General features: G+C 45.7%; 1 protein-coding gene across 1 annotated transcript; it reads left to right on the plus strand.

Annotated features, from left to right (window-relative positions):
* The first annotated feature begins 2,022 nt into the window (after positions 1-2,022).
* PRPF6 (pre-mRNA processing factor 6) lies at positions 2,023-25,747 on the plus strand. Its single transcript, XM_068207857.1, has 21 exons — positions 2,023-2,211; positions 3,231-3,399; positions 4,226-4,344; positions 4,843-4,921; positions 5,566-5,742; positions 6,560-6,715; positions 7,333-7,427; positions 8,127-8,283; positions 8,493-8,655; positions 11,494-11,612; positions 12,280-12,498; positions 13,836-13,958; positions 14,784-14,905; positions 16,029-16,167; positions 17,278-17,397; positions 18,634-18,810; positions 19,595-19,728; positions 20,207-20,298; positions 22,285-22,399; positions 24,373-24,499; positions 25,241-25,747. Exons 1-21 carry the CDS (start codon positions 2,141-2,143, stop codon positions 25,391-25,393), a joined length of 2,826 nt encoding a protein of 941 aa, XP_068063958.1. The 5' UTR covers positions 2,023-2,140; the 3' UTR covers positions 25,394-25,747.
* The last annotated feature ends 171 nt before the right edge of the window (positions 25,748-25,918 follow it).

Genomic DNA, 25,918 nt, shown 5'->3' on the forward strand with positions numbered 1-25,918 from the left:
CTCCTGATCCTGATGATCCCAGGAAAAGCTCAGGGATTTTTCCCCACCTCACTTCCCACCCCACCACACCCCAGTTGCACTAATCAGAATAATTGCTGATTAATTGCCCCGTTGTGCTTTTGGCCACGTTCCTGCAGCAGACCAGTGCCAGGCTTGGGTAGCAAAATGAAACCCAAGGAGAAACCCATGGAGTGCCCAAAAAGTAGAGCTGGGCTGGAGAGGATGCCTGAGGGCTGGATCCTGACCAGCTCATCCCTGCTGTGCTCCAGCACTGTGAGAAGATCAGCCCAGAGCTGCCAGTGCCTCTGCTGCCCAGGCTGGGTGGGACACACAGCCAGTGCCCTCCCCTGCACTCACCAGGACATGCCTACCAACCCCAGAGATGATTAAAACTCATTTATGGTTGATTTTACTTAACTAATAAATTATTCTGAGTTTTCTTGTTGTGTAAGAGTTGCTGTGTAAAGAGAGAAGATTTAGAGCCCTAGCACCAGCCCCATTCTGGGGTCACCCTGCTGCCGTCCTTCACCTCAGCTCAGTTTTTCCAGGAGATTGTCCCAAAAGTGAAATTCCTGCAGCTTTCAGGGCCTCAGCAGAGACTGGGCACTTCCCTGCTGTCCCCATCCATCCATAGGTCAGGGAGGCTCCTGATGGGCTCCCCTTAGTCCTTCATCCTCTGGCAGGATGGGGGAACCCACTTTACCTTCAAAACCCCCCAAATTTACCACACCCAGCCCGCAGGGAAGACCCACTGGTGCTCCATGACGTTGGATGTGCTAGAACACGGATGCAGCTCTGGGTATTTAGAAGGGTCCAGGCTCACTGGACAGGCTGGGGAGTCAGGGGGTCCCACACACCTCCCTGGTGCTGAGGATGCTCCCATGGGCTCGGCCCTCACCCCAGGGTGGACAGGAGAGCTGGGACACTGCAGCCTCCCTCCTTCTCTGCCACCCCAACTGTTTGGCAAAAGGCATTTTTTTTTTTTTTTTTTTTTTTCTCCAGCGAAAACCAAAAATAGATTGATGGGAAGCGGCTGGGGGTTGGGATGCCATTAGCATGCAAAATGGGGCTATTTATCTTCCCCGCAGCTGGGTTCTGCTCCCAGACCTGGCAGGACCGGCAGTGGCAGGCGGGGCTGGTGCTGGGAGGGGGCTGCGGGACAGGGACAGTCCCCAGGACAGCCCCGGCCCCTCCTCAGCCCTGCCGCTGCCCCTGTCCCTGTGCCCCTGAGCCCGGGCCTGTCAGCTCTCTGGCACAGCTGGACACGGTGGCAGGGTCACCCGGACACTTCACAGCTGGCAGCTGATTAATCCTGAGCCCGGGTGTGGTGGGCGAGAGGCGCCTGCCCAGGGCTCCGGCTGGGGAAACTGAGGCAGGAGCTGCTGGGACAGGCTGGGGAAGGAGGGGTGAGCACAGGGGATCTCTCCATGCGCTCTGAGGGGCTGCACCCGTACCCCTCAGCCCTGGGGTCCCTTGGCATGGCCATCCCTGCTGTCACCACCCAGCAGAGTTGGAAGTGAGAGGCCCCTCAGAAGGAATGAGCAGAAAACCAGCCTCTGCTCCCAGAGATAATCTGGCTCGGAAATTTTTAGCAGGAGGAAAGGGGGGAAGCAAAGCTCACAGCCCTGCAAGCAGGGGCTGGGGGAAACAAGGGTGAGCAGCACGGGGGCTTTGTCCTGCTCCAGGCCTCCTGGGATGATCCTGGCCCTTTTTCCCCCTTTTCCGCCCCATTCTGCCCGGGGGTTGTTAAACACAGCATGTCAGCTTTGCTCCCTGCAGGGCCGCTCGCCGCCTGGGATGCTCCTTAGCAGTTCCTCGTTTTCCTAATAACAATAAAAATAACAAATTGCTATAAATGTTAAACTCCACGGCGGCGCAGCTCAACATCCCCATGCCCTTCATCCCCACCATCCTCATCCCCACGTCCCTCACCCTCCTCACCGCGCCTCAGGACCTCCGCCTCGCCCGGGGGCGCGCTGCTCGCCGGCGGGAGCGGAAGCGCCGCTCTGCCCTCGCGGGCAGCGCCGCCTGCTCCCGCCGCCGCTTCCGCCGCCGCCGCCGCTTTCCCGGCCGCCTCTCCCGGCTCTGCTCCGGTCCCACTTCGGTCTCGCCTCGGCGTCGCTTCGCCGCCACCGCCATCATGAACAAGAAGAAGAAGCCGTTCCTGGGCATGCCCGCGCCCCTGGGCTACGTGCCGGGGCTGGGCCGCGGGTGAGACGCTGCCAGGCCTGGCCTGCCCCCCCCCCCGCCGCCGGTGCCTTCGCAGCCGGGTCGCTCCGCCAGGCCCCGGGGCTCTCCCGAGCCCTTTCGCTGCCCGGCTGGGTCACACCTCCCTGCGCCACTCATCCCCGTCCCCTCGGGGTGGCCCGTGCGGCTTTTCAGTGTTGTGCCTCTTCCTGATGGTTCGCGTTCTCTCTCTAGCTGGGCGGGTGTGCGTTTTAAAAGCCAGCCTGGCTCTGAGGATGAGTTCCCAGGTGCTTCAGACCGGCAAAGGATTGTGCCCCTCCTGATCCTGTGACTGTGTGTGGGTGGGACCGTCTGAAAAATGCTCAATCTTGGGGGCTTTTATTGAGGGAAAAATGAGGGAGTTTGGTGGCGGCTGAGACCATTTTTAAGGTGTCCTTTGCTGGGTGTGAGTTGTGTTCATCCCCCACTGATTTGCTGTTGCCTTCCCTGGGGAGATCCTGGTGACTGTGCCCCTCGAGGTGCTGCCAGGTGAGTGTGGGGGTTCGGCTCCAGCTGCCCCATCCCTTTGCCCAGATCCCCAGCCCCTGGTGCCCCACAGCCTGCAGGGTCAGCTGAGAGACCCGGAGACAGAGTTCAGAAAGGAGGCCATGCACGGGATGGGTGGCAGTGCCGTGGGCTGGGTGGTTGCAGTGTATTTGTGGAAAAAGTTCTCCCTGGCACAGGGTGCCCAGAGAAGCTGTGGCTGCCCCATCCCTGGAAGTGTCCAAGCCCAGGTTGGATGGGGCTTGGAGCAACCTGGGATAGTGGAAGGTGTCCCTGCCCATGGCAGGAGGTTGGAATGGGGTGAGCTCCGAGATCCCTTCCAACCCAAACCATTCCAGGATTCTAAGGCCGTTTTCCCCCCTGGCTTTACGAAAGCTGGGCATGGGGAGTGCCTGATGCCGTTCTCCCAAAAGAGTGATATTTTCCCTGCCTGTCCTGAGCAGTGGCTGTGTCAGGCTGGGGTTGCAGTGAGCTGAGCAGCCCCTGGTTTATCCCTGCAGAGCCACGGGCTTCACCACGCGCTCTGATATCGGCCCTGCCCGCGATGCCAACGACCCCGTGGACGACCGGCACGCCCCGCCGGGCAAGAGGACTGTGGGGGACCAGATGAAGAAGAACCAGACAGCAGATGATGACGATGAGGATTTGAATGACACCAATTACGATGAGGTGAGGAGGTTTCCATCATCCTGCGGATGTTTTTCCCCAGATGGAAGAAGAGTCCCTGAGCTCCTCGCTCTTGCTATGAGCCCTGCTCTTAGCTGAGGCTTCAGACCCCGAGTTTCCTGTAGTTTGCAGGCAGCATTTCCTTTTTTATTTATTGATTGAGACCTCAGTATGCACAATGGCATGGTGCTTACAGATTTTTGTTGTGGCCTTGCTCCACGGATTGTGGTTTAATTACTGATACAGAGCCCTGAGAGTCTTGGGAAAATATCTATGAACAAAAATTAGTTTAAGCATTTCAGGGGTTGTATTTTTTTTTTTTATTCTTCACAAATGAAAGCTTGTGTGCTTTGACAAGATTGGACTTGATGATCTTGGAGGTCTTTTCCAATCTAAATGACTTTGTGATTCTGTGCCTTATATTGTCCTTTAGTGGCCTGTGTAGTCTCTTAAGTCCCACTTTGGTTGGTTGAATGTTGTGATATTCTTTCTGCTTGCTTTCACTGGTGTAAGAAGTGGAAGACAATGGCTCTTCTATCCTGGGATCTCATTTATTGCTGAAAAGAAGTGGCTTAGAGACAGAAGCAATTTTGAAAGAAGCAATTTTGTAGCAGTTTTGCTTCAAATGGTGTGGGAGAATAAACACCACCATGGGGTGGCAGAAGGAGGATGCTTTTATTTAGGGATGTGTTAGTCTGATGCAGTGTTGTCAGAAGCAGCCTGTGAATGCATTTTCAAGTGATTGTTGGCTGTTGCAGGAAAATAACAGGAACTTAAAAAAACTGCCTTTTCTTCCTCTTTTTTTTTTCCCCTCTCTCCAATTTTCCAGTTCAATGGCTATGCTGGGAGCCTGTTCTCAAGTGGCCCCTATGAAAAAGATGATGAAGAAGCAGATGCTATTTATGCAGCTTTGGACAAGAGGATGGATGAACGCAGAAAAGAAAGGAGGTAGGATAAGCTACAGCACTGCCAGGGGGTGTTTTCTGGTTCATTGAGGATGGCAGGTATTTTGCATCACTTGCTTTGATAGTGGATGTGGTTAAATTACTTCACTGTAGTTAATTAAGAGTCACTGTAGTTCATTAAGATGGTGTGGGGAGATGCTGAGCAACTGATATTGATGCATCACAGACTGCACAGTAGACTGGAAATTGTTAGAGCAGTCACCTCATGCTTGTGAACAGTATGTGTTACTTGTTAAATTCATTTCTCATTAAGAGGAGGTCAGAGACTGAAGTTCACTTGGAGATGTCTGTTTTTACACTATCATACTGTCTTATTTGAGAAAGGATCTCTTGCTGTAATGTTCATAATCTAAGATTGGAAAACATGCCTTTATTTTATGCCCCAACTCTTATCAAACACATTTTTCTGTTATGTCAACACTTTAATCAAAGACTTGCCAAGTGCTACTTTGAGCATAACCTCAGTATTCCTTTTCCTAAGGGAACAACGAGAAAAAGAGGAAATAGAAAAGTACCGTATGGAACGACCCAAAATTCAACAGCAGTTCTCAGACTTGAAAGTAAGGGAAAAAATGTCTGAAATGTGACTTTTTATGAGACACAAGAGGTGGCTGTATGTTCTTTTGTGTGTGTTGGTTTCTTTGCTCAGATTTTGTGTATTGGCAAACGAGTACTTTGATATTTTCCAGATTAGAATTACTTTCTCTTGGAAGAATAAACACTGGTCATGTGCATACACAAGGCAGTGAAATCTCTGCAGATTTTGATATTGGTCGTTTTTGTTTTGTGCTTTGTGGAAGGTGCTACACTTCTGTCTTGGTGGGAAACTGATAACTTGTTGGCATTGTAGGAGTAGCTGAGCAGAATCTCCTGACTCTAAATCTTCTTTTAAGTAAAATGTATTGTTTAAGCTGTTGTCTAATGATTAGTAGTAAACCACTCAATGCTCCAGGCACTAGGATTAATCTGAATGTTTGTAGCACTGAATCTAATAACAAAATTGATTTGGAATCTCAGTCTGGACTAAAACCAAATTCTAATTAAATGCATCTAATTCTTTTGTACATTGGATTAGGAAAAAAGTCTGACCCTTAAGTGTTTAATTGATCTTGAATTATTTCAAGAAAATAAATCTGTTAAGGAGTTAGAGCACTTTAAAAGCCATTTCTGCAGCAAATACTGATGACAACTCCTGTCTGAACAGCGGAAATTAGCGGAGGTCACTGAGGAGGAGTGGCTGAGTATTCCTGAGGTTGGGGATGCCAGGAACAAGCGGCAGAGGAATCCTCGTTATGAGAAGCTGACTCCTGTCCCCGACAGCTTCTTTGCAAAGCATTTGCAGTCAGGGGAGAATCACACTTCCGTGGATCCACGCCAGACAGTGAGTACACAGCAAACCTGGGCAAGCTGCAGCCAAACTGAGTTAGAGATGAGTGTTAAACTGGGATTTGGGGAAAAGATACTTGACCAAAAAACTTGGTGTGGTTTGTGAGTTTTCCAAAGGAATTCTGGATGTTAAACTTGTGTGCTTGCTGGAGACTTTCAGTGCACAGCCATTACCAGAGAAAACATGAGGATAAGCAGAGAAAACCTGGCTCTTGTTTTAAAGATGGAAGAAAGTGTTTCTTTTCCTATTTGCTGAATGCAGGGTGGTGATAGTTTTGGTAAACATAACCATTTCTGTTACAATAACATCTTCCAAAGAGGAAACAGAAAATGAAGTTTGCTTTCACCTAATGGTTTGCCTAGTTCTGGGGCAATTGTGTTAAAAATGGTTTGCCTTTCAGTCAACTAAAAATGAGGTAATTTAGCTTGTTGCTCTGTGGCCAGAGTCTACTGTAGTCATAGAATTATAGGAGCAGCTGACTGGCCCTAGACTGGCTCCAGGTGTCCATGGGACTTCTTTGCAGATATTCTTATTTAAATGTGCCAAGTTCAGATGCCTGTGTTTGAATTTTTCACTTTCTCGTTGCTTATTTCACTGACTTGACTAAACTTCTGTAATTACCTATAGATTTGCAAATCCTGTATGAGAAATGTTTTAGGGTCCAGGGAAGCTATATCACAAGTACCTGTGGGGGTTGGGCATCCTTGTCCTGCAGCTTCTGGGGAAGTGCAAATCGGCCAATAGTCTGAATTATTTTTGAAATCTCAGATGAGGTTTTAGGAATGACTTTCTCACTCTTATTTTTTTTTAGCAATTTGGTGGACTGAATACTCCATATCCAGGGGGTTTGAATACTCCATACCCAGGAGGAATGACACCAGGCTTGATGACACCTGGGACAGGTGAATTGGATATGAGGAAGATTGGCCAAGCCAGGAACACCTTGATGGATATGAGGCTAAGCCAGGTAAGGATGTGGGAAGGCAGGATCTGTCACTGGTTTTAGAAAAGTGTTAAATTCTCTTGGGTGTTAGAAGATCCAAGAACTGCTGAGCTGTGAAATAATTTTATTATCTCTTCCCATATTTCATTCCCTCAAAATGAATAGAATTTCCTGAGAAATACTGATTTGTCCCTGGAATTCTTGGTCATTATGGGAGAACAGACTGCCTGGTTATAGCAGAGGTGCCCTTGAGGCAAACAGCAGAGGATGCTACCAATGGAAGCATCTCTTCTGTCCTATGTGAGGATGCAGGACAAACTGCTGAAAAATACTGATTTTTTGCCTTCTTTATCATTGATTTTCTCATCTAAATCTGGTTATTCTAAAAAGAATGCCTTTAGCTGGCAGGGCTGCAAGACTTTTGGGTGACTGCTTATCACCAAGCTGCTTGTCTGGATTGTAATGTTAAAATTTTGTATTTCAGAAATAGAAAAAAACTAATATGCAAGGCTTTGTGTCTTCCTCCTTTCTTGCTTTTGGGAACAGATGAATATCTTGGATTTTTGTAGAGCCACAGTGTCTTTTTAGGCATTCAGGGGCTGTGAGTGGTCATTTCAGTAGCTCTGACTTGACTTTCCCAGGTGTCGGACTCTGTGAGTGGCCAGACTGTAGTGGACCCAAAAGGATATTTGACAGACTTGAATTCCATGATTCCCACACACGGAGGAGATATCAAGTAAGTTTAAGAAGGATTAACAGATTTATCCTCTTAGCAGTGGCACTGATCCTACATGTAAATGGAAATCTGTCTGAGTGGGTGCTTTCAGCTGGCATTTAGTTTGTAAGAAATGCCAGGTGAGTTTTTGAGGATGAATTCTTTTAACATGAGATCTGGTCTAGTCTTTCAGCTGAGGTATTAGCATCTGACCTGGATGCATCAATTGTGGAGATTGTTTCCATTCCATCCCTATTTCCATGCCAGAGTGATGGCAGTGTGTGGCTGCCTGCCAGCCAGGAAATAACCAGGTTAATTGTACCTGTGTGCTGCTAATTTAGGCTTGATTGATGACCTGAGAACCTCTTTAGCCTGGAGCTTGACATGTGTTTCATAAAGACTTCCTCTTTAAGTCAGAGCAATATGTGCAAATATTGATGCTAATTCTTGACTTACATCAGTGCTTGGGCTTATCAGCTTCTGGCTGCAAGTGCCCAGCTGTAATTCCCAGAAATCTTGCTTAAATACTTAACTGTTTTTCACTGTGTTCTGGTTGTGTTGGTGTGTATTTGTAAGCTTGTTTTGGTAGAATGTAATTTGTGTCTCCAGTGTGGAAAAATTTGAGGTCACAGTTATTGTGGATCTGAGCAAATCCTGGTTCAGGAGAATTGTTTCCCAGTGTGCTGAAAATTTTCCTTCCTGTTTTTCCTCCTCCTTTAGTGATATCAAAAAAGCCCGTTTGCTCCTGAAATCAGTCCGAGAGACCAATCCTCATCATCCACCAGCCTGGATAGCATCAGCCCGACTGGAGGAGGTCACTGGCAAACTCCAGGTGGCTCGGAACCTCATCATGAAAGGAACAGAGATGTGCCCTAAGGTCAGAATTGCTTGCTTCCCTGCTGATCCTTGTGGGACAGTAGAAAAAAGTTGTAGTTCATGAGAAGCAGAAACTTTGTTAAGCTTGACTGAGGCTCTGCCTGATACAGCGTCACTGTCTACTGTATTACGAAACACCTGCTTGGCCAGAAGCTGTGACTTTATATTCTTGTTCTGATGTAAAGGAAGATGGGTTGTTTCTCCTGACAGAGTGAAGATGTTTGGTTGGAAGCTGCTCGTCTTCAGCCTGGAGATACAGCCAAGGCTGTTGTGGCCCAGGCTGTGCGGCACCTGCCACAGTCTGTGCGGATCTATATCAGAGCAGCAGAGCTGGAGACAGACATCCGTGCCAAGAAACGTGTCCTTAGGAAAGGTGAGAGCTCCTGTGGGCTCAGGGAATGAAGGCATTGCACTCTTGGTATTGTGATGTAAGTTGTTCAAGACGTGACTATAAGATCAGGTGCTTTTTTTGCTTCCTTGTTGAAATTACAGTTGACAGTTTGTGTACTAATGGTGGAACTTGCTGCTGTTGAACCGAAGATCAAAGGTGTTGAAGTGTTTGTAAAACATCCTTCAGCAGAAAGCTGCTGGTACTGAACAATTCCAAAATGGTATTTCACTTACCTAAGCCAGTTCCAGCTTGATCACAATTAGATAAGTAGATGAAAGCAATTAAAAAATTATGTTCTAAGGATAAAAAGGTGCTCTAGATGTCACCGTGTCATACTTTTTGGAAAAATACATGAATTGATTGTTCCTCCTTGCTTGTAGCCTGTTAGACGCCACAGTGGCTGCTGCTGGAGGAGCTTTAAAGGTCTTGAGGTTCTCAAGTCACTGAGCCTGTTGAGCTGCAGGATTTACTGTAGTGTAGCAAGTTTTGTCCTTGACAAGGAGCCTTTCTCTTTGGTGCTTACCTGAAACCTTGCATTTTCTTGGATTCCATTGCATTTGGAGGTTTTCCTCTTTCATGGAATTGCTATCTTTTCCAAACAATGAGCTCTTCAACAGCAGTTTGTTGTGTTGTCCTGAGCCCAGGTCTTCCTCAGAGGTTCAAAATACGAATTCTTTGATTACTTTAAGTAGCTGGGCCTGTGTCAGTAGAGATTAGTTCCTTCATGACTACTGAATTGTATTAGTTACATCTTCTGCCTTTAATCTAGACAGGGAAAAGGGTCTGGATTTAATACATTTACTGAATCATTGTGAAGCAGTCTGCAGTATTCAGTGATTTAGGATCAAAGGAATTCGTTACCTCCCACCTCTTACCTCTTGCATGTAAAATTGCTGATCTCTAATGAAGTGACCTCTTACTACATCTTGATGAAAGATGTCTCAAAGGTGTTGGATTTGAAGTTCTAAAGAGTTCAGATATTAACTATTCAGTAGCTTTTTGAATTTCCATTGGCTCTGCAGTGCAACATGGTGTGAAGTGCTGCTCCTGTGACACCGTGTGTCCTTCTCAGGAACAGTCACAGACGTTGAACAGAAAAACACTTTTAAAGGAGCAGAAATAGATCTGTAAGCCCAGCTCAGGTAGGGGAGGATCTTGTGTGAGAGCAGTGATTTACTCGCTAAGTCCTGAGCTTTGCTTCAGACACTGTATTTATGAAGAGAAAAACATTCAGTTTTTGGAAACACCTACCTAATTTCTTGATACAAAGCTGTTAGTGGAATGGATCTGGATTTATCATTCTCTTCCCAGTTTCTGCCTGTTAACAGCTTCACAGTGCTGCTCTGCTGCCTAGGGAGCATCAGTAATATGGAATTTGGAGCCTTAAGTGGCAGCATAACCCATTATTTCTCCCAAAATAAAAAAACCTGAGTGCCAGGTAATGTCACTGTGACCTTTCATAGTGCATTTCTCCTCTCTGTTTGCTGTGTGCATTCCTACCATCCAGCAGAACCTCTGGAGTTTTTAAAGCCTCACTCTGACTGGAGGCCCAGCAAGCTGAGTGGCTGAAATACAGCTTGAGGTCTAAAAATCAAATTCTTTATTTATGGAAATATGTTCTGTCCTGCAGAGTGATGCTTTTAGCTCTTGGAGGCTGACATTACTCACTTAAATTCTTCAGGAAAATCTCCTGCAGCTGCAGACTTGGAGACAAATGGTTAATGCTTGTTGTAAATCTCTGTATGTTGGGGTGGGATGTGCTCTGAGTTGAGGCTCAGCACTGTGCCTCTGTGTCTGCAGCAATGCCTCAAAGAACAGCCTTGCCTGGAAGCCCAGCTAGTTCCAAAGTGGTTTTAGATGCCTTTTCCCACTCTTTTTTGTGTCCCTGTGATTGTGCTTGCTTTATTGAAGAGGGTTGTGCTCAGTCCTCTGTAACTATGGCACATTTGTGTATAGTCACCATGGAAGCAGTGGAAGTAATGCTGCAATGCAGCTGATTTCAGCAGTCTGGGGTGCAAATTGGAGTGACAAACGACTCAAAAACCCCTTTGGTTTCTCAATCTCTTAATGAGATGGGCTGAGGAAAGTTGTTGTTTAGCATTTAATGTTTCAGACAGCACATGTAGGACAGGCTGCAGAGAATGCAGTTCTACCAGCAGCAGCTAACTCTCAGACAAGATTAAGGAAGCCTTGAAGAATCCTAATTAGATGGAGTCCATATTGAATTGCTGGAAGCACTCTTGGTACTCATGGCTTAGTGTCAGCGAGACCTTTAAGCTTTCATGCATCCTTGTTTTATATTTGCATGCCAGGACAACAGCTTTTTGGGAAGTTAAGCTGGGGTCCATTGAGCTGTCAGGAGAGGCTTACAGGAAGATTGCATTGTGAAGGGGCAGTTTCAACATATAAGGAACAAGGCTGTATTATTAGTTAGTGTTGAAGATGCTCCTTTTCTATAAAGGCAGACGTGGCGTGATTTAAGCTGCCCAGTGATGAAGATCCTCATCTGCTCATTTGCTGAGACTGGAGGCTTTGTTCAGCCAGGTGTTTTACTGAGGAGGATGCAATTACAGCATGTACAACAAAAAAGCCCTTGGCTCTCCAAAACCTGTTTCCAATTAAAATGATTAAGTGTTTTATTTTCTGATTTTAAATTCTCATTGTTGAAGCAAGAGTCCAAATAAGTAAATTCCCTCCTTTCCCTCCTTCAGGACATTTGCTTGTAATAGCACAAATCCATTATTATATCATGTTTAGAAAATACAGATCTCATTGGTAAACTATTTTATCATTATTGACATAATTGTTTTGCCTCTCTAGCCCTTGAGCATGTTCCAAACTCTGTGCGTTTGTGGAAAGCAGCCGTGGAGCTGGAGGAACCTGAGGATGCCAGGATCATGCTGAGCCGGGCTGTGGAGTGCTGTCCAACCAGTGTTGAAGTGAGTTTAAAAAAAAAGTCAAATAAAAAAACTCCTACACCCCACTTCAGGCTGGCAGTAGAGCTTTGCAGGCAAAAGGCAGGGTGAGCAGTGTTTCTCTACACAAAGTTTTCTCCCATGTGCTTCATGCCACAGTGGGAAGGATATGATGAGTAGTGGAATGTGCTTTTTTTCCTTTGGAGTTAATTGTCTGGTGGTCATTACATGCCTCATTTTGGTGTGTAATTGTTAGGTTAGTCATGGCAGTGCACAGCTGTGCCTGCTGTAGGCACTGAGCCATGTTTGTGTCCATGTGTGATGCCTTGAGTGTTGGGAAGACAAGTGAACATTTAACCTGGTGAATCTAAAAGTTACTTATTTCTGAAACACCAAACTAGAGTGTTCAATTCAGCTGTTTGAGAGGTGATGTGAACAGAAAATAGGAGTAATAACAGCCCAGCAGATGGGGATGATATCCAGAGATGATCAGGACTGAGCTTCAAGGGCAGTAGCAGCCTGTTCTCCTCTCCTCTGTTGGTATTCCACAGCCTCCTTGCAGTGCTTGAGGACTGTTGCCAACCAGTAGCAAGCAGCGTGAAGCTGCTTATCTCTGTGGGCTCACACTGCCATACAGCAGCCTTGTCATCTCCTTGTTCTCATCTCAAATCCATCTTCTGTTGCTCTGCAGCTGTGGCTGGCGCTGGCAAGGCTGGAGACATATGAGAACGCTCGTAAAGTCCTTAACAAAGCCCGGGAGAATATCCCGACGGATCGTCACATCTGGATCACTGCTGCCAAACTGGAGGAAGCCAATGGAAACACCCAGATGGTGGAGAAAATCATTGACAGAGCCATCACATCTCTTAGGGCTAACGGGGTGGAAATCAACAGGGAGCAGTGGATACAGGTATGTGCTCGGTCTTGACGGCCCAGGGGGACTCTTCAGGTTCTGTTCTGAAGGCTGCTGATGGTTATGGGACAGAGTAATTTTGCACCTGGCTTGTCAGTGGAGGTCCCTGTGAAGAGACAAGAGATGAGACTAAAAAGTTCAGTAGGGTCAAGGCCTTAAGTGATACCCTAGGGTAACATCACATGTGTTTTGCTGAGAAATGTCTGGTTTGCTTCTGTCATGGAAGATAAGTAGTTTCAAGTTGAAGCAGCTGCTGCCTTAAGTAGGATGGAGGCTTAAAGCCTTCAGTGAAGGATTTATGTATTTTTTTTGCATATATCTCTTTTGGCTTGACAGGTATTTGTTTGCCCCACAAGTCTTTGTCAAGTGGCATTATGCGAAATCAATACAAATGCTGCATTTGCAGCATGTAGGAAACATTCTGTTAGTCCTGTACTGAAGCTCTTTCCTCCTGAATGTGTTCTGTGCTTTGTTTGATTGTAAGTCTTTAAAGCAGTTTCCTACTAAAATAATTTACAGTGGGTCAAGGCAGCAAAATCTTAGATTGCTTAAGAGCATTGATAATGAATGAAGTATTTAATATTAAATGGATATCCTTGTTAACATCTAAAAGAATTCTGACTTTCTTTACAGCAGTAAAAGCAATTAAAGGTTAAATTCAACTTCTCTTTAAAAAAATCCAGGAGCAGAGCCTCTGCATCATTATGTTCTCGAGTTTCTTCTCAGTACTAGAACTGCTCCATTTCTGTTATCTGATCAGAGGGCTTTTCAACAAGTTTAAGCAAGACATGCTTGGCTTTCTGAAAGTTTTGGGTGTCAGGAAACTCTACTTTTCCATACATGGTCTGGTGAGAGAGTCCTTGCACCTTTGACTTTACACTGCTTGATGGTATACTCCTGAATTTAGTTGTTGCTAAGCCGTTATTGAGACTTAATCATCTCAAAGCTGAAAGAAGGTCAGTAGTTTTGATGTTACAGTTCTTCCTTGTGAATTTTTTTTTATTGGCCAGGTCCCTGCTTGGGTCAGCCCAGGGTTGTGGAGCTGTAGGAAAAGACTTCTGGGTCTGGAAAGATCACACATTGTTACCTTTTCAGTGGATGGAATTGATGTGATCTGTTTCTTAACCAGCTTGTGAATGATTGTGTCTACAGCTGCAGCACCTTCCTGGTGGGTGCAGGCTCCTGCTCAGTGTCAGGGTGTGTTTGAGCAATGAGATATTTGTGCTGTGGCAGTGACCACAATGTCTCTGTTTGTGCCGAGGAGTTGCCATTGCAGACTTTAACCTCTTGTGCTGAGCCCTCAAAATGAGCAGGGCTTTCCTTGTTATTTCTAGGATGCCGAGGAATGTGATAAAGCTGGAAGTGTGGCCACATGCCAGGCAATCATGAGAGCTGTGATTGGGATTGGGATAGAGGAAGAAGATCGGAAACACACCTGGATGGAAGATGCAGACAGTGTATGTCCAGCTGCAATGCTGCTTTTTGTTGTTTTTTTTTTTTATTGTGGGTTTGTGTAATTTTCATTAGAGGAAATTGAACTGGTGCCTGGGAATAGGCTTTGTCAGTGAAAGTGGATGTGATTCCCACACCACCGGCCTGCCTTTGGCCAGTCTCTGCCTCAGGAGGTTGAGAGCTTTATTCAGATTTCAGTTTTTCATAATGGTATAGCTTGTCTGCTAACTTGGTGTGGATTTTTTTTTTTTTGTGAGTGTAAGACATCAACAGAGATTGAGTTATGAGTAAAAGAGCTGGGAGTTGAGTTTCAAGGCATTGTAGCTCAGGAGTTAATGTAAGACTGGACAAGGGAGTGGGTAAAAGTTTTACCAGGCTTTTTTTTTTGCTTTAGGGGAATAGTTTGAACATGTGCTAAGAACTAAATCATTTTTCAGCATGAGAAATGTCCAACTTCACTGGCCTTAAATTGGGCTCGGAGCAGTGGGGGGCACATGCTGTGGTGCTTAGGGTTTTGCCTGTGAAATAACAAAATGAAGTGCTAACATGAGATCCCTTCCAATGCCTTGCTGATGTTTCAAGCTGTCCTGTGAGTGTCAGTCCCATTGAAAGGCCAGGGATTCTTGTGCTCTGTAGAGGGATACTTGGAAATTCCTTCCCTGCTTCCTTTTAAAAAGCTGATTGTAAGGGTTCTGTTCTCTATTAATGCCTCAATTCATGGATTACACCAAGTTACTGAGTTCTGGGTTGAATTGTGCATGTGTAATTCCTGCTTGCTCTCGATTCCAGTGCTCCCTTAAGCTGACTTATCCTGATCTGTTTTCCCTCAGTGTGTTGCTCATAATGCCCTGGAGTGTGCCCGAGCCATTTATGCCTATGCCTTGCAAGTCTTCCCGAGCAAGAAGAGTGTGTGGCTGCGAGCAGCCTACTTTGAGAAGAACCATGGAACCAGGTACGTGTGCTGCACGACCCCTGCGTGGAGGGCTTCATCCCTGTGACAGGGGGACAGGTTGGGGATGAAGGAAAACTACAGCCTGGTCCCTGGTGTGGTGCAAGTGCAGAGTTAATGCAGCTGGGTGAAACTCACTGGTGTTTTTTGCAGGTCTGACCTTCTTTTTTATTGTTGTGCTCAGAACATCCTTAAGTTTTATGAAGTCATAAAATGGTTTTTGGCAATAGGGGTTACGTGGTAAAAATAGCTGTGAAGAGACAAGGTAGGAACAATTGTATTTGAGGAGGCATCTCTGGAAAAATGTAGGGATACAAATCACCTAAAATGTGTTTTATTTAGTTTTCATAGATAAACTACTTCATGGCTGAAAGTGTCCAAGCACCTCTGGTATTTTCTGATTAAACACTGTGAATGTGTATCACATTCTGAATTAAGATTGTTGTTATACTGTTACAGCTCAGGCTCTTTTTACAGTTTATTCACAAAGCTTTACATATCAGAAACTTTCTGCCCACAGCTTAAACTAAAGCAAACGATCTCTGCAGTAGGCCACTTATACACGTGGAATCATCCTTATTAAAGCCAACAAGGCTATGTTGTGAAAGTGACTGCAGATGCTGAGTTCTTCCTCATTCAAGCCTTTTTTTTCTGTTGGGAACAAATATACCTTCTCTTTTGATGTTGTTTTCCCATGTTTTCCAGTAGTGGCTGGCTTTTAAACCCCATGTTCTACCTGAAAAGTGTATTTGCCAGAGGAGAAAAAATAAATTGCATAAGATCAAGCCAACCTCATCTAATAATTCTGAAAACCTTCCTGTCTCAGCTTCTAGTAAGGTTTGTTAAGCAGAATGACTCTTTCCAAGAGAAAAGAGCTGTTTGTGTGAGGGCTCTTTCCAGAGGCTATCAAAGGTGTCTGAACAATGAACCGTTTGTGGAATGCTGATTTCAGAACCCTTGTGGAAAAAGACCCCACCCTTTCCTTGTTATGAAACAACTTATCAAGGTTTACAACACTGGACTTTGCAACAATATTTATAACACTGAGTGATAGTGGAAGTGGTGTGAGGGAGCTCGCCTTTGGCAGTACCTTGAGGGATTGTAACTTGCTGTTTCTTGTCTTCAGAGAATCCTTGGAGGCTCTTCTGCAGAGAGCTGTTGCTCACTGTCCCAAAGCAGAGGTTCTGTGGCTCATGGGAGCCAAATCCAAGTGGCTGGCAGGAGATGTGCCAGCAGCCAGAAGCATCTTGGCCCTGGCTTTCCAGGTGGGTCTGTTACACTTGTCAGAGGGTGTTAAATGTGAGAGGTAAAGAATACAGAGCAGGCTTTTTCTGTCAACACCTGATTCCTGCTGCCTTTCAGAGTGATGGAGACTTCCGCTGTTCTTTGATCGCTTTGTGTGGCAAAACGTTCTCCTGTAAAATAGCAAGCTAGAAGCAAGGCTGTGGTGCTGCTCTTTTAGTAGTTCTACACTAAGTTCTGAGCTGGAACAAGTTGTCCAGAGAGGTTGTGGCTGCCCCATCCCTGGAGGTGTTGAAAGACAGGTTGGATGGGGCTCTGAGCAACCTGGTCTGGTGCATGGCATCTCTACCCATGGGATTGGGATGAGATGATCTTTAATGTCCCTTCCAACCCAAACCAGCCTGTGATACTGTGAGTTTGCAAACCATCCATTTTACTAGCATGACTCCCACCAACCCCAGTCATGGATCAAAATCCTGTTGTCTTGGGTCACCTCAAGGGAAGGATTGTGGTCTGCCCTAATGAGATCTCTGCATTACTTGGATCAAACCCACTAATGAAGGGAATGGCCTGCTGGATGCTGTAGCAAAGATAGGCAAAGTCATTCTAACACTGGGAATTAGGCTTAAAAGCTAAGTGAGAAAAAAAAAAGACAGGTCTTGAAATAGAAGGTAAAAGATACTTCCTTAATCTGTTCTCGGTGCTCTTTGTTACTAGGCTGAAAAGTTCTTGACTGAAATGACTTTTATTGGAAGAGTTTTCACAGACCTCAGTGGGGAATTAAAGCTGCAGCTTTTTTGCTTGAGGGTAATAAAATGAGGGTCTCATTGTGGCAGACCCTGTGATGTTTTCAGTATTTACACTGGAAGTTCAGAAGATCAAGCATTACTGGTTTTCAACAATTGAGAAGCATCCAACTTCTAAACTGGCATATATCTTTGTGTTGCCCATCTGTTTTGGAGGATTTCTATAAACTTCAAAGGTCAAAGAAGACTGGGAGGAGCTTACACTGAAAAAAAATCCTACTGTGGATTGACAAAGCTCTGATTTCAATTTTAATCTGGATCAAACAGAGGATTAAATCTGCTGTTGATTCACTGTGTGCATTTGTCTGTCACTTTGTGTTCTTGCAGGCCAACCCCAACAGCGAGGAGATCTGGCTGGCTGCCGTGAAGCTCGAGTCGGAGAACAATGAGTATGAAAGAGCGAGGAGGCTGCTGGCAAAGGCTCGCAGCAGTGCCCCCACAGCAAGGGTAAGGACGTGTGGAGGGTGGAGAGGCTCAGGCCTCTTGGCCACGGGGGATTTGGGACGGAAGGAGGAGTTCCTTCAGTTCTGTGGCCATAGGGATTGACCTTATGGCTCCCTGCCATTGCCTTCCGGGGCATGTGGCCGCTTTGCCGAGCGCTTCGAATTGCGACACAAAGTCGTGGCATGATGGGAAAAAAGTCTAGGATCAAGTGAAGGGTTTCAATTGGTTTTATACACAAATGGCAAAAGTCAGGAAATTCCCAGTTTACAGCTGTTTGTGTAATGTTTGTTTTGCATAAAAGCACGTCTTGGAAAAAAGAGAAAATGCTTTCACAGAAGATTCACTTATGCTTCTACTAAAGACAGCTCTGGGGTGGTTTGGTGCTTAAAGTTACACTCCTGTGTTTATCTCCAGTTACCTCTGGTATGATAAACTGTCCATTTTCAGCTCTTCATACAAAAGCATTTTAACTTGTCCAAGTAAATAAAAAGTCAGTTTGATCTCTGTCCTCTGTTCCTCCTCCCTTGTTGTTACATCCTACATCTTTTTAACTGTCCTCTTCCTCCCTGAGTCAGGGAGCTTCTGCAGCTGGGGCTGAAGCTCTGCTCTCAGACTTGATGCCTCTCTTGTGAGGTCACAGTGAGGGAGTTTGGGAATGGGGAGGATGAGGATCAAAGAGCTGAGAGAGAGCCTTTGGTTTGTACTATATTTCTCATAGCTATGGCTTCCCTGCATAGCCAGAAGGAAGGATTTGAGGGACAGAAAAGTACATGTACAGTTTGTAATGAGCAGGACAACAGAGCCTGAAGCCATAAGTAAGAAAAGGTTGTCTTGGTAGCTTGGATCTGAGGAGATCAGATTGTGCCGGTGAAGGAGGCTCAGGTTTGTTAATTGGTTGTACTGTTAAAGCTATGCTCTTTTTGCAAATACACTTTTCCAATGCAAGCCATTCTATGATTCTGTGATAATGCAAATGCCAGATCTATGTTAATAATTATGTAAATAGGTGAGATACAGGTGGACCACACTGTTCTAATTCTGTTAGTATTTGCATTTACCTTTCTTATTGTTACTTCTTCCTGCTATTATTTAATGCTGATGTTTTAATTTTTATTTTACTTCAAACTGTAGCTAATCAATAACATTCTAATGGATGCATTAAAGTGGGAATCTGCTGCTTTGGCAGATCCATGGTTTTCCAATGACTGCTGGTGGTAAACAGCTCTGCTTTGTTCCCAGGTCTTCATGAAGTCTGTGAAGTTGGAGTGGGTGCTTGGGAACATTGCTGCAGCCCAGGAGCTCTGTGAGGAAGCCCTGAAGCACTATGAGGACTTCCCCAAATTGTGGATGATGAAAGGACAAATTGAGGAACAAAAAGAGCTGGTAGAGAAAGCACGGGAAGCTTATAATCAAGGGGTAAGATGGATGTTACTGCAGGTTTGCTTTGTGCTGCTGGCATGGAGAGGTGTCTGTCTTTGAATCAAAATGGATAGCCTAAGACATGATCTCTGTCATTGGTTAAAACAGTAAAAAATAAAAGAAATAAGGGAGAATTTCTTCTACCCATTACCCATGTGCAAGATTGACTTTCTTGCTGGAGACAGTTCTCTGTATGCCTGACTCCTCACAGGCAGGAAAAAAGGCTTTGCACAGTAATTCTCTAAGACATTTAAAGACTAAAACCAGAACTCTTAAAAGAAAATCTTTCTCAGCAGCTCTTAGGTACACACTGTGAAAGGAGGTGGCCTACAGAGCACTACTCTCTCTTTTAAATGGTAATTGGTGTCCTTGAGTATGAATGCTCAGAGTCGACAGCCATCAAAGTCATTTGGACACAGGTTTCTGCCAGGGTTCATATCCTAATGACTCCCTGCACACTCTCCTGTGCTTTGGGGATGTATGAGAGCCCTCCATCCACAGAAGGAGCACAAATTGTAGCTGTGTTAAAGGCAGGTGTGTTCTTTCTCTTACTGCTGGGATAGCTCAGTCATACCTGATGTACCTGACTATTTTGGGTACAGGAGAAACTTCACTTCTTGCTGTAAAACTAACTGGAGAAATTTGAGAGACATAATCAACTCAGTGTCTCTTCTGCTAAACTCTCCAAGAGGATATAGGGAGGGAAGTTCTTTTCTATAGGAATTACAAGATTTTTTTTTCCAATTTACCTATGAGGATACTTTTTTTTTTCAAAAAACAGTTGAAGAAGTGCCCCCATTCCATACCCCTGTGGCTTTTGCTGTCCAGGCTGGAGGAGAAAGTTGGGCAGCTGACTAGAGCAAGAGCCATCTTGGAAAAGTCTCGCCTGAAGAATCCAAAGAATCCAGATCTCTGGTGAGTTGTGTGGAGCTGAACTGAATTTGGGCTACAAATTCAATCTGTTCTTCAGGACAGCTATTTCATATCATCTCAACCATTTGAGCCTGAGACTTTAAGACCATGCCCATCCTGGAGTTTCTTTTGGACTAATAACTTCCCTGAATAGCAGAAATGCTTTGGTGGTCCTGGCTAGCTGCTGTAAGGATCTGGGAAGTAGATATTTCTTTACTGATAGTTGTAGTGCACAGAGCATGCAGCATGCACAGGGCTCTTTCCTCTCTGTTACAGTCCCAGTTTCAGATTCTTTTTTATCTGGGCCATTATGGAATGAAAGTCACATTTATTTTTAGATGGAGAAGAATGGGAAGATGTCAGTCACCTACACATATTCAGAATATGGGCAGATGTTTGCAGTTTCCAGTGACCCTCATCAGTGTTTGTTTCAGCCTAGTGAATGTTGTCATAAATATCAGCAGAGTCTCTTCCCTACCAGGTTGGAGTCTGTGCGCTTGGAGTACCGAGCTGGGCTGAAGAACATTGCAAACACACTGATGGCCAAGGCACTGCAAGAGTGCCCCAATTCAGGTGAGCTGGGTCTCAGTTCTACTTTAAACACAATTGTTTTGCCCAGTTGATAGAAGCACATTGGTTCCTAAGATGTCCTTTTTGGCCAGGTCTCAGAATATGGTGTTTTGGAGAGGTGGCAGTCATCCTTCTGCAAAGGAAATGTTGAGGCTCTTTGAGAACAATCCAAGTTACTTGGTGCTCTCTCACACCTGAGGGGTCATGGGTTGGTGTTGTTCCATTTTTCTGCAGTACCCAGTATATTATTGGATCCACAGTTTGTCCCCAGGCTTCCTGCAGAAACATCTTGGATATGGGTGGGCTTTTCTTGGAAGTTGGTTGAAGTCTGCCAAGGTTTAAAATGAACAAAAGACACTTCAGCGTTTGTAGTTAGGAAGTTCAGTGGAAAAAGAATGGTGCTTTCCCTGTCCCTCTAGAGTACAGCTGGCCTTAGGAGGTTCCCAGTTGTTGGTTTGCCTGCACTGGTTGCACCACTGTGAGTTTAATAACTTGTGCTGGCAGCAAATTTCCACCACAGCCATGATTATAGGATCATGAACCACGAATGTTCAGTCCTGGTTTTTGATTATTTTAGCTCATGTAAGAAAAGCCTGAGAGGTCATATGATGTAAGTCAGTTAGTTCTAACCAGCAGTGGAAACATTTGCCTCTTGGGATGAGAGGATAAAGTGTCTATCACATCCCTATTTTGGGGCAGAATTGCACGAAGACTTAATTATTTAAACCTGTTGACATCTTTAGGGAGAAGCTGTCACAGAACTACAAATGGTAGTAACTTACTTCAGGGCAAGGCTTGGCTTGCCTTCAGGCTAGGTTTTGGAGGGTGTTTAATTGGTGGCTGCTTAAGTCTCAGTAAAATAATTGGGAATTAAGTGACTTTTATGACACGATAAACCCATTGCAAGGTACTCTCCATGTGAGTGGGTCACCAAAGCAGCACCACCCAAAATCCTGCTTTGTTTTTGTGAATGACCTAATGAGTGTTTGTCATCACAGGCTGTTTTACAGATCAGCCTGTTGCTATGGAAATGGGCAGCAGGATCTCAGTTTTTGTTTAAACAATTGCTTCCAACTTTATCTTAGACCTTAACAAACCATAATCAAAGCCTGCAGGACTTGGCTGGTTGGCCACCTGCAGCCATGTAAAGCAGAGGTTTGGGTCCATCGATTGCTGAATTGATTCCTGATGGGTGGCAGGCTGCACAAAGAATAAAATAGAAATATTATGGTGTTTGTGATCCTATATGTAAAGAGCAAGAAGAAGAGAGTCTCTCTCCTGTCCATCACTGCAGTTATCAAAGCTCGTGTGTGTTCCCATGGTGCCGTTTATGGGAAGCGAGAGTGCTTTGATGGAGTCCTGGCAGACACCAGCTCTCAGGCTTTGCTTTGAAGTGATCAGGTGTGCCTGGCTGACATGAGAAACTGCAGATTTCATGCTCCCCTGAGCATATTTCCTTCCTTGCTTTTGGCAGTGAGAGGAGCTAGGGATTAAACCCAGCTTTCCTGGATCTACTCTGTCCTTCATCAGTGTGTGTGGAGCCAGCATCAATAAGACTGTGGTGCTCTCCAGCACCCTTGAAACTGCTCCCAGACTGTACTTTGCACTTCTTGAGACTTCTGCCACTGCAGTTGCCTGTTCAAACAGACAGATACCTTTCCCTTTGGAAATGCTGATTTGCCCTCTCTGTCCCAGAGTTTGCAGTGTCTCATCTGAAAAGCCTGAGCTCTGGTGCAGGAGCTGCAGGAATTGTGGTACAAAAAACCCCAGAACTGAAGCTCCAGCATGGTGCACACAGTAGCTAAAAATTTAGAGTACTGGATGAAGTATCGATGTGGAAAGAGTGGTCTGGGATTAGGTTGGGGGTGAATAACCGCCAGGGTGGGGGCAGTGCTGCTGCTTGTGTTGCACAGCACTAGCCTGATGCCAGGGTGGGGAGGGTTAACCTCAAAATAACACTAAACAATCTTCCTACTTGATTCGATTAAGGAATCCTGTGGTCAGAAGCAATTTTCCTTGAAGCGCGACCGCAACGAAAGACCAAGAGTGTGGATGCTCTCAAGAAGTGTGAACATGACCCACATGTCCTGCTGGCTGTGGCCAAGTGAGTTTCTGTGCTTGATGCAGTAAAAATATCCATGTCTGTGTGTGGCTGCTTCCAGGATGGACCACTGCACTCCAGCACAGCCATGTGATTCTGGCTGCAGCAGCTCTAATAAGTCCCAAAGCAAGGAACAGCTCTCCAGCTGTCTCCTGGTAACTGTGCAAATCTCTCCCTTGATTCCAAGTGGGGAATGTCAGCCTGCCTTCGAGCTGTTCTGGTGGGTCTGGGACTGGCACAGGCAGCAATACACTCGCACAAAGCCAGTGCTGGGTATTGGCATCCTGCAAGCTGCTTTTTTCTGTCCCTTGAAGAGGATTTCACTGTGCTTTATTAAGTGGTTCAGGGTATGTTTTAAGTATCTGTGAACGTAGGGACTTTTTTTTTTTAGTTATTTTTCAGGTTTTATGTGGCTGACTGTGTAGTTTCATCTTCTCTCTATCCTAGATTCTGTCAGGTGTCTTTAAATTCTGAGCTAGATATTCTGCTCCCAAATGTCCCCTATGGCAGTGTTCTTCAGCTGTGCCCTTTCCCAGAATGCAAACCACCAGCCGTTCTGTAGTTTGCTTCTCTGAAATGGGAATATAATCTACTAGGAATTGTTTTCTTGTCCAGGTTGAGTTGTGAGGATTCCAGTGATTAAAACCCACTGTTAGAATTGATGTGTGCCACGTCCTGCTCTGATGTGTGAACAGCCTTACAGCAGCTGTGATGGAAACAAACATACTTTTCTCCCTTTGTGAATAGCAGAAGAGGTTAATGCAGGAGACATTTTGCTCGAAGTTGCCCAATTCTTTCACAACTCTGCTCTATAAGCCAAAGAAAACTGTAGGATACACTCCAGTGACTGCAACACCGGGTTCTGCCAGATCCTGACAGCTGACTTGTTCAGCTCTAGCAGCAAGTGAGAAAAATGTTAACTTTTGCTTTATGGCAACTGCTCCCAGGCCCCTTCTGGTACAACCTCAGGCTGTTTAACAGCTAATCCCAACATAAACAGCTTCCACCACCCATCAGGACTTGCCTGTGTTGGTACAGAGTGTCACACATCTGTGACAAACTTTTGTTAAATATGTTCCTGAAAATGGCCACTACTTGCAGGTGTTAAACCTCTGCTATCATTGTTCGTGCTCTTGTAATTCACAGTTTATTTAACACAGAACAATCAAGAGTATTATAGGGCTTAAAAACAATCACATAAGCTGTATAATTTTATGACAGGCTAAGCTTTTTATGAGGGGTGGCTGATTTGATAAAGACCTTATAGCTCAAATGAACTCTTTAATGCAAAGGAGTGAAACCAAGAGACTCTTGACTTGGCTGGTTCATTACTGGGGAGAAATTTCAGCATTGGCCAGTGCCTGGATGAAATGGCAGCAGTGGGGCTGTGCCAGGCTGGGGTTTGAGTGCAGAAGCTTCCATACTTGTTTTTCCTTGGAAAATGGGGCTGACAAGGTAGGTCTGCTCCACTCCACTCCAGCAGGCTGTGTAGCTGTGTGCATGTGACTACACAGCAGTCACTTTCCAGCTTTTAGAAGTTATTTTATTATTAGATGCTAAAATTGACTTGAAATGTAAAGAAATTGAAGGAGTGCAAATAGATGTAGGCATGTAATCCTGTCTCCGACACCAAATCTAGAACAGCCAAATTAAAGTAATTGAGGGAGCAAAGGTTGAGCTCAGTAATGCTTCCCCTCTCAGCAGAGCCTGTCCATGCCTGGGGCTGAGTTATCCTCTAAGTTATCCTGCCTCACTGTGGGCAGTGAATAGGAAGTGCTGGATGTTCTTTTCGTCCTCTCACTCCCTTCCCTTTCCAGGGGCAGGATGGTCTGCAAGTTGCCTAAAAATCTGCTGTTACTTCCTGGGAGAGCAGAGAACTGGAATGCCTGCAGAGCCTTTAAGTTGGAGCTCTTGTGGGTTGCCATCTCCCTCTAAAGTGAGGCTGTTTGTCAGCTCCCCTCTGCTTTTCTCTCCAGGCTGTTCTGGAGCGAGCGGAAAATAACCAAGGCCAGAGAGTGGTTCCACCGCACAGTGAAGATAGACTCTGACCTGGGGGATGCCTGGGCCTTCTTTTACAAATTTGAGCTCCAACATGGCACAGAGGTGAGTGTGTGCCTGGGAACAGGGGAGGTAGCAGCAATCCCTGGCTGGCAGGGGTTGCCCAGTCCTGGGATTGCTGCAGTACTGGGCTGAGCATGCTGCCACTGCTCCTGCCTGTGTGGTCACAGGGGAGGCTGGGTGTCACGCCTGGTCATGAATGAGCATGAACAGGCCTGTGTGGTGGCTTTTCAAAGGTGCTGTCATTAGCTGAGCTGTGTTTCAGGCTGCTTTGCTGTCCACAGTCCTGCTGGTTCATGCAAAAATCTCTGAAATGAATCTTCCTCTTGTAAAACTTAAGCTTGCTCAGAGGGGATTGTGCTGGAATTGTGGTGCTGGGTTTGTGTAACTGGGGCTGTTTCTTCCCAAGTGTTGAGTACAGGTTGCACGTGAACACAGCCAGAGGAACAGCCAACTCTAATCTCTTACAGCAGTTTTTACTGCTGAAATGATGGGGGTGTTTATTTTCTGACTTCAGAGAGACCTTTCACTTGACACAGCTCCTGCAGGTGGTAATGCACAGGAAGTTTCTGCTGTAATAGCCAAAACTTGCTTACCTGCAGCGCAGCCAGTTTGTTCAGCCAGGCAGGACACTTACTGCTTCTGAATTTTGACTTGGACTTCCTTTGAAAATAACACCCCAAACCTCACCATAATCTTCGGAAGAGTGTTTGAATCAGGGAGTGTTCAATTTTTGGCTGTCTTCTGGAACAAACCAGGACAAACTGTCATTTCTCTTCCCTGTAGGAACAACAAGAAGAGGTGAGGAAGCGCTGTGAGAATGCTGAACCTCGCCACGGAGAGCTCTGGTGTGATGTCTCCAAGGACATAGAGAATTGGCAGAAAAAGATTGGAGAGATTCTTGTGCTTGTGGCAGCCAAGCTGAAAAACACCTTCTAGAGTGTGCCGGCCTCAGCTGCCTCAGAGGTCCCTGTAGGACTTAACCTGCTCATGGTGCCCTTTCAGTGGCATAGATTTCAAAGGACAGGACATGGATGATAGGAAGGGGCTTTCTCCCCAAAGGAAAAGCTGCTTCTTTCTTTCCCCAGCATGGCCATCAGCTTCTGCAGCACACGGGAGCATTGTAGCTGGTGTCACATAGCAGACAGGAGCAGTCTTGTGAGGCTCTGTTGGCATTTCCATGTTGATTCCTGACTTCCCCCTGCAAACGCTAGCTTTAATTAGCACTTGTATGGATTCTGACATGTGGCAGTCCCCCGTTCTTGGCCCTGGCATGTGTTCCCTGTCCCCCTTTAGTGTTTGGCCCATCTGATGTTGGTTCCTTGTCAGCAGATCTGGCTTGTTGCTGTTGGAATACACTGAGTGTCCTTGAAGGAGATGGGTGTAGTTTTGGGAGCAGCCCAGCAGCACAGGGAAAGGTCTGGGCTGGCTCCCCTTCTTTAGGTGCTTTAGTTAGGTCTCTGC

The sequence above is a fragment of the Anomalospiza imberbis genome, chromosome 17 (assembly GCF_031753505.1).
Source record: "Anomalospiza imberbis isolate Cuckoo-Finch-1a 21T00152 chromosome 17, ASM3175350v1, whole genome shotgun sequence".
NCBI lineage: Eukaryota > Metazoa > Chordata > Aves > Passeriformes > Viduidae > Anomalospiza > Anomalospiza imberbis.